Source organism: Antrostomus carolinensis, unplaced genomic scaffold (assembly GCF_000700745.2).
Source record: "Antrostomus carolinensis isolate BGI_N321 unplaced genomic scaffold, ASM70074v2 scaffold953, whole genome shotgun sequence".
NCBI lineage: Eukaryota > Metazoa > Chordata > Aves > Caprimulgiformes > Caprimulgidae > Antrostomus > Antrostomus carolinensis.
This window is the reverse complement of record NW_010305610.1, coordinates 1-8,280: the sequence shown is the minus strand read 5'-3', so window position 1 is coordinate 8,280 and position 8,280 is coordinate 1. Positions and strand designations below refer to the sequence as shown.

At 48.1% G+C, this 8,280-nt stretch overlaps 1 protein-coding gene across 1 annotated transcript; it reads left to right on the top strand.

The window, feature by feature from the left end:
• Positions 1-370: 370 nt before the first annotated feature.
• On the top strand, positions 371-8,025 carry LOC104522504 (uncharacterized; the record flags this gene model as incomplete). Its single annotated transcript, XM_010164821.1, is given in 4 exon segments — positions 371-466; positions 2,468-2,607; positions 3,705-3,894; positions 7,844-8,025. Coding segments are annotated over 4 exon segments (608 nt in total), but the record flags the coding sequence as incomplete, so codon positions are not given.
• Positions 8,026-8,280: the final 255 nt, after the last annotated feature.

Sequence of the window (8,280 nt, the reverse complement as noted above, 5' to 3'; positions counted from 1 at the left end):
TGTGCCAACACACGTTCTCACACTCCCCACACCTGTGGGCTGCTTTGTGCTGTGTGAGATTATGCCTCTTACCTGAGCTTGCACTGCAGTAATGTGGAAGTAGAAGAGAGCAAGGGACCGATGTCCTGAGATAAAACGCTGCCAAACACAGCCTTTTCCTGGAGTCATTAATCAGAGAAGTGTTTAGCCCAGCTAGCCAGGCCTGAGAGGTCAAATGGGTCATGTAATGACTTCAAATCTTTTCCTTTTGCTGAAGCAATTTGATTCAAGACTGCAGGTGGCTGGAGATCAGTGCTTCCTTCCAGCTCAAGCAGGAAAGGTGGTGAATTGTAGCTGGGGTCATGCTGGGCTTGGTGGTTTGTAACTGCAGGTGCTGGAGCCATCGGCAGAGAGGACGAGCAAAGGAACCTGTTTGCGGAAAGGGGCTGCTGCAGGAGGCAGAGCCATTTCCTCCACGTCGGGCATGGTGAGTTCCCCCTTCACCCACAGGAAACCTGGATCCTTTAAAAGCTTCCCCAATCACATCCCACTCGTCATCCCTCAGATGTTTCTTTGTGTTGAAATTATCCTAGTGACTTTTCCTTCAGGGCATTAAGGACAGTAACACTCCGGGCACTATCGCCCAGATAATCCAACACTTAAAGCATGCTCTGTAGAACAGGAACTGATGACTAGCTTGGCCCCTAGATCTGTTCATCTGCATGAAAGAGGCTTCATTTTCTGTACCAGTGTCCTGCAACGTGGTTGAATTCTGTGGTTGAATTCTCTGTTTGCCTCTGTTTGGTGCTGCATAAATTCAGGACTACTGCAGGCTTCTGGTTCCCAGGATTAACGCTGGAAGAGCTGTCAGCAAGACAACAGGGTGTCCTAACTTTACTGTGCAGAGAAAGTAGGAAATAGCTCCATTTGTTCACCAGAAAAAAAGTCTGTGGCCTTCAAGAGTAGCCCTTAGTCTCAGTTCCCCTTGCAGTGGCAATAAGGCTGCATAAAATGAGCTTCAGCTGAAATGTGAAAATGGCTTTAAACTGTATGGCTGAAAATCTGAGGTTTATTAGGTTGTTTTCAGTGCATGGGAGCAGCGCTTGTACAAATTTAGCCTTTAGTCTTTGCGAAATACCAGGTTCTTATGTGAAAAGTAGGAATTCTAAAATTATCTCACCCAAATTCGGAACTGTCACAAGCAGTGGCAGCTTGTCATCTCTGGAGGAAACTTGAGAAGAGTAAATAATGATGAAAAGAGTAAAAATAGTGATAGATAGTGATAAAAACAATGAACATCTCCTGTATCGCTGTGGGGGTGGGAGAGCAACAGTTAGCACTGGGTTAACAGTGTCTTCAGCCAGCAAAGTGTCCTTTGCAAAGGGATGGCTGTCCTTCCCATTGCTGTGGGTGAGGAGGATCCACAGGGATCAGATCCACGGGGGAATGGCTAATACACTGCAAATTCCTACCTGCCTTACTGCTTGCTGGCTCCTCTGGGCTAAGAACTCCTCAGGCAGCTGTTTCCTGGTGTCGTGGGGATGGTGGCCGTCTCTTGCACTGACACTGAAGATCAGTTTTTAAATTGATGCAAAATTAAAGTCAATGCAAAATAAACATCAGCAGGTTAAAGCAAGTGCCATGTAGTGGTGTTGACCTACTCAGCGGGCACTTTTAAGGCCAGTTTTCTTCTCTATTATATGAAGAAATGAGGATTTACATCAATCAACCCTTTGAGTACGGACAGCACTATTGGGGAAAAGTAGCTCATTTTAGAAGGATTTTCAGAAGAAACAGCCAATAACCACTGATATTTTACAAGCTTAACATACAGCAGAGTAAACTGATCTAAACCTGGATGCGATGGTGCTGTGTCTCCCCTGTTTCCACACCTATTCCCACCTCCTCACCCTCTACCTGTAGTGCTAATGTGGCAGTGCAAGAGGTTTGGGGAGCTGTGAAATTGGGATTTGGCAGGGAGAGGGGGTAGATTTGTTTTCAGCTCAAGCATCTCGCTGAACAGGCTCATTGGGCTCTAGGCAAGGAGAGCTGAACTTCTTTCTGCCTTGAATCTGCTGGGCGCTCAGGCTTGTTCAGTACGTTCAAGGCCTGTGGTTCAGCTGAGCTTTCCCATTTTCCCTTTGCTAACCAATATGTTTATCTGTTCTCAGCTCATCCTTCATGAGCTCATTAAAGAATATAAACCCAGCTGTTTCCTAGTGAATTTTTTATTCCATTCTTTTTATTCTGTAGTGTATTTACCAGTCTGTTGTGAAATGCTTCACTTCTGGTCTGCAAACACAGTAGATGCCTCTGCAGTGCTAGTGAAGGGCTTTCTCTCTGGGGTTTCTGCAGGTACTCAGGCTGAAGGAGTCTCTCTCTCAGGCAGACTTCCAGGGCTGGGCTGTGTCTTTTTGTTGATCTTGGGCCTCCCCAGCATCACACAAATGGTGAGGAGTAATCCTTCTGTCAATGTTGCCTTTCACAGATGTCTCTGGCAGTCCTGTCAGCGTGGACGTTGGAAAGTGCTGGTCCAGCTACCTGTGCCAGCAGATCAGCTCCCCATACCCTGACCTCCTGGGGGTCTCCAGACACTCCTCCATGCTTGATTTCCTTAGAAGCAAGAGGGTGAGAAAAGTGTGTTTATGTCATCCCCATGGCAGGAGCAGTTGGTTCTGAGTGAAGCTCATACACTGGTGCCTTGGCTTCTGCATTGCAGAAAACCCCTCACTGACCCTCTCATCCTCCCTTACCAGCAAGCAGTGGAATATGCAGACCAGACAAATGGAAACTATCCAGCAATGCTGGATACCTCATGGCAGAGGAAGGACCAGAACTCAGTGGAAGGGCTATCACAGCACCTACCCAGCTGCTCCAGGCAGCATCCAAGCGTATTTCTGTCCTTCCCCAGCCCAGCAGTGAGACCAACTCTTTCAGCCACATCTGCTGTACGTGAGAGCTGGTGTCCTGTATGTAGAAGGGTTGGAGGCCTTTTTCTACCTGGTTGAGCAAAACTGGCAGGACCTGTGATTTCATGATGGATATCTGGCCTTTAAGGTGCTTATCTCATTCCCTTATCACATACTGGTGCACTTGGGGCCACAGCTATGCACAGGCTGCGATGCTCTCCTGATCCTAGAAGAGCTGATGTTCCCTAAAGTCCCATCTCCACCAGGATAACTAACCCTGGAGAGGGAATGGAAACAAGCTCTGCAGACTGCTGCACGTATGTATCCTGTGAGTGTTCACCTGGGGGCTGTAGCCATGAAAAATCTAGTTGCCACTTGTCCCACTGTTGTCACAACTGTGGCACTGCTGGTGCAACATCTTCCAGGCAGGCAGGTCCACGTTCATTCCCCAGAGCTGTCATCACGCTGACCCTCCAGATCAGGAGCCTGGGGTGAAACTGGGAGGATTGTTTTAGCCAACTGATTGTAGTGGGCTTTTGAGGAATAAACAATTTTGATATCAATGTGTCACTGGGAAGAGCAGCACCACAGCAACACAGTGCTGCCATGCAGGGAGAAAAGAGTAAAAGCGGGGTCAGTTCTAGGTCAGGAGAGGTATTTTTATTAGGGAGCCGATGCTGGAAGTTGTTCTCCATGACCTGTTTTTACCAGGGTATGTGCCACTTGCCCTGTTCTGCATAGCTGCAGGTCCAGCACCCTGACTCACTGCTGCGGCTGGGAGCCCCGCGTTCCTGCCCTGCGGGGTCCCGCTGACAGCCTGCCTGCGTGCGCGTGGAGCAGCTCTTGCTCTCCGAAGGCATTCGGGAGGTGGAGGTGGTCAACAGCTGTCACTGCAGCATGTGCCCTGAGGAACGTCTCTGTCTCCCAGCTCTGAAAACCTTTCCAGACTCTCTCTGGGAGGTCACAGTCGATGTGGGGAAATGCTCTGACCCGACCTACAGTGCAGGTATGGGAACAATGGAGAGGTCTCCTCTCTCCAGGAATATGGGGATGAGCCCTTCTATGTGACCAGCACCAACGTCAGAGCTCAGAAAGTGATCTAACAACAATCCCATCTGCCTTCGGTGGGAATGGGATTGTATTTTATACTCTTGGGGTTTGGATCTTCTTTTCCCTTCTGTTGCTGGGCCCTTACAGCACAGGTCAGCCTGTGAACTGGTAATTCTCATGATGTGAGGGTGGAAATACAACCACGTGATACAAGGAAGTAACCAGAGACCATAGAGTAACCCAGGCTGGAAGGGACCTTGGGGGTCTCCACTTCAACACCCCACTCAAAGCAAGAAAAACAACCTGCTGATAAAAGCTCCACTGAAAACAGACCACTAAGCAACCACTAAAAAATGGACTTTCCTTTCTGCTGGTCTGAAATGCCCTTTTACCTCATCAGCACCAGTGAACTACACTGATGTTTCAAAAATCACTCAGAAATGGAAACTCCAAACTAAATTGTTCCAGACAAGTCAAAACCTTCCACTAGGACAAAGCCAAACTGGTTCATCGTGAACTGATGTGCTGTCTTGTGAGTTTACATGTTACCTGAGACTCACTGTTAAAGGAATTTAACTCAGTCGGTGGGTAACTCCAGGTTTGCTTTATTTACAACTCAGAGTTGGTTCATCACCTCAGTGAGTGGCAAAGGCATTGCAAAAATCAGGCTCTGTATATACACTAAATTTAACATTATACAGTAGGTATTCCTTTCAAAGTTCTTAGTGTTTTCCCATGAACCCTCAGTTTCAAATTTCTCATTAATTTAAAATTCTGTAAAAGTCCACAGTGATCTTCAAACTTGGCTGATTCTTCTCGTCTCATCTCGGTGCCTCTTCAGCAGTTGCAGCCCCGCTGGTCCCACTCTGGTCACTGGATTCACTGATCTTCTTGAATGATCTTCCTGTCTGCTCACCTTGGCACTTCTGAGAAAAACTTACATAATGACATTTAACTTCTGTCTATTTTCAAATCTGGAATCTTTCCCAATTCACTTACTCCAAATTAATCACTTCTCCTCTATAATTGCTATGTCTCTAAATTTTATTATTCTTGTTGATTTGGCTGGATTAGGTTTAAACCAACCATGGAGAGCGCTGTACAAGGGACAAAGTGAGAAGCAGCATGGTTGCATGGTTTATAAGAAGTATTCTATTATTTCATAGCACGTGTTCCTAATTTTTCATCTTAACCATAATACTTCTATTAATATCATTTTACCTATGAGCATTCTCTTGGAGTCTTTCCCTTTTACAGTCACTTCAGTGAAGATGAACTTAACTGTTTTTATCAGAATGGAAAATCGTGTTGAAATGATTTTCCATAACTGCTTGATGAAATCAGTTCTCCTGGAATTTGTTGATGTCAATTTATTGACATTTCTGCATCCAAAACCATCCCACTAATACCTTCCTGGCAGCTCCTGTGACACCACTGTACAACAGCCACTAGAGAGGGACAGAGACCAAGGGCGAGTCCTGACCTGAGCTTGAAAAGCGGTGAAGGGGCCTGAGCTAGAGGGGCTGGGGGAGCCCGATGGGTGGTGGAGAAAACAAAACCCCAAGGAATTTGCTTGCGGATATGTCCCATCCTCAGAGAGCTGGAGGAGGGTCTGCACACAGGCATCAGCGCTCCCGCTTGTGTAATCTGGCTGCAAGACACAGCAAATGGAAAAGAAAATTAGGCAGTGTGAAGTGCTTTTTTCCAGAGGTGGGAAATCAGCATTTACTTCCCAGACGTGTGACTGGAAGGTGCTGGATGATGCTGTTGTCCCCGGGGTGACTGTGGCTCATTCAGTGATAATGGCCCGGGGCTGGGAAATGTGGACTCACCCCCAGCTTTGCTCTGTCCTAGGGCAGGTCTCGGCACTTTCCTTCTGGATTTTCCCTGTAAAGTCAGGCTGACACTTACAGTGTCATGTTAAAGACTGGCCATGTCAGAGGAGCAGGAGACCTGGAGAAGGATCTGAAAAATATCACCCAGAAATACTGGCTTCCAGAAATTGTCTGTCATTTTGTGTCCTGCTCTTAAGGCATCCCAGAGAGATTTGCTTTCAGAAAACAGTTTTCCCTTCCCTGAAAACTCAGCCCCATCCTGGAATGAAGAAATCTCCTCCAGCAGCTGATGAAGCAGCTGGGAGGGGGCAGGAAACTCTCACAACCATTTTAAAGCCAGGAAGCCAACAGAAACCCTGAAGGACCCTCACCCAAGGGCTGGGACAGGGCAAGGCTGGGTCCTGTTTAGAGCCAAAACACAAGGCTAGCTTAGCCGTCAGCGTAGCCATCCTCCTACCCCTCCTCTAGCTCATGCAATGGAGATCTCAATCCAGATTTACTTGGTGAGGGAGAGAAGAGCTGTGAGGATTAGCAGATAAAACTGTTTCTACGCAGAATGTGTTCAGACTGAGCTAGGTAGGACAGCCTGTGCCTGGCTCCTTCCTACTGGCCCCGAGTTCCTGCTGGAGGAGCCTCCAACTCTCCTCTCCAGCTGCTGAGCCCCTGCCTGGGCCAGCCGGGACCTGCCATGGAGGCAGCATGTCCTGGCCTGGAGGTGACATGGCAGCGTAGACGTGGGCTTTTGGCATGTCCACCCAAAGCCCCCCTTCGCCCTGCTCTCCACATGGCTTCCTTAACAATGACATCCTTAACTGTCAAATCTGAACATAACTTTTTTTTCCCCTGCATGTTTTTAATTGAGTTCAAGCTTGAATAGGTAAAGAAAATCCAAAGCAGGACTTCATCCTGCACCCCTAGAACCAGGGCCATCACCTGCCTTCCCGTCCCTCTCCTCTTGTACCAGCCTTCCTCTGTCCCATGGCGCAGGTAGGGCAGATGTAATAACTTGTGCTGATGTGGGGAAACTCTGCCTCCATCATGCCAGCTCCAGCCAGCTCATCTGCTTGTGTGGAGAGCTGAGATCCCAGCCCAAATCAAATCCTTCAATATCTCCAGGAGAGTGGGTGACACTAACTCCAGCATCTGAGAAACCTGTGCAGGGCACAGCCCCCCTGGCAAATCCGGAGAGAAATGCTGAATGAGTAAATGTTAAATCATGTTTCCCAGCTCCCTGGTGTGAAAGCATGTCTCTGGAAAAAAGCATTGCCATGAATATTTTATGTCTAAAGACCTTTTTTTTCTCAAAGATAATGTGTGATAGCTCAGGCTGTTTCCCAAGAGATGGGGCTTTCACAGGCTCAGGTGCAGGATTCACAATGTGCACCCAGAATAAACTCTTTTTGCCTCTCTGTGGTCTGAAACTGAGATAGAGGAACAAAACCTATTACTGAGGCGCTGACGTGGTGAAGGAATGAGCCCCAAAGTCTCAGCTGGGGACCCTCACACAGAAAACAGCACTTTCCGTGCCGGGTGCTGGACACCAGAGCCTGACGCTGCGTCTGTGCTGCATGGCAAAGCTCTGGTGAAGATACTGCAGCCATAACAGCCTCAGATCACAGAATCACAGAATCATAGTGGTTGGAAAAGACCTCTAAGATCGCCGAGTGCAACAATAAACCCAACACTACCAATTCCACCACTAAACTGTGTCCCTGAGCGCCTCGTCTACCCGCCTTCTAAATCCCACCAGGGAAGGGGACTCCGCCACCTCCCTGGGCAGCCTGTTCCAGTGCTTGACCAGCCTTTCAGTGAAGAAATTTTTCCTCAGATCCAATCTAAACCTCCCCTGGCACAACTTGAGGCCATTCCCTCTTGTTCTATTGCTTGTTACCTGGGTGAAGAGACTGACTCCCACCTCTCTCCACCCTCCTTGCAGGGACTTGGACAGAGCCAGAAGGTCTCCCCTCAGCCTCCTTTTCTCCAGGCTCAACAACCCCAGTTCCCTCAGCCGCTTCTTGTAGAACGAGTAGATGCAGCCCCAGGTTAAATTTTCTTCTTGTCTCCTTGCAGATGGACTTTTCTGCATACCCACAAAGTTCAGCACCGCTCTAGTCAAAAACCCACAAGGCGGGGAGGTGGTTTGGATGCTGGAGAACTGTGAAATGAAGGAAAAATGCTATCGTGTTTCCCAGGTGGAATATTGTTAAGAAATTGTGCACAACTCTGCAGGACGCAGGGAGGAACGGCTCAAGGTTGGTTTCCTGCAACTTGGCCTCCTCTCTGGTGGGCTCAGCTGTGCTGTTGGGCCCACATGCAAGGTTTGAACAGCTGGGAGGATGCTCTGATATGGGCAACTTCACCCTGGTAGAGCTAAGCACACCCTGGCCACAAACTATAGTGGTAAAAATCTCACATTTATGTTACCTTGTGCTATAAAATGTATTTTACTGCCACTAATTTTTATATCCATGCCAACTATATCCTGGGCTGCATCCAGAGCAGCGTGG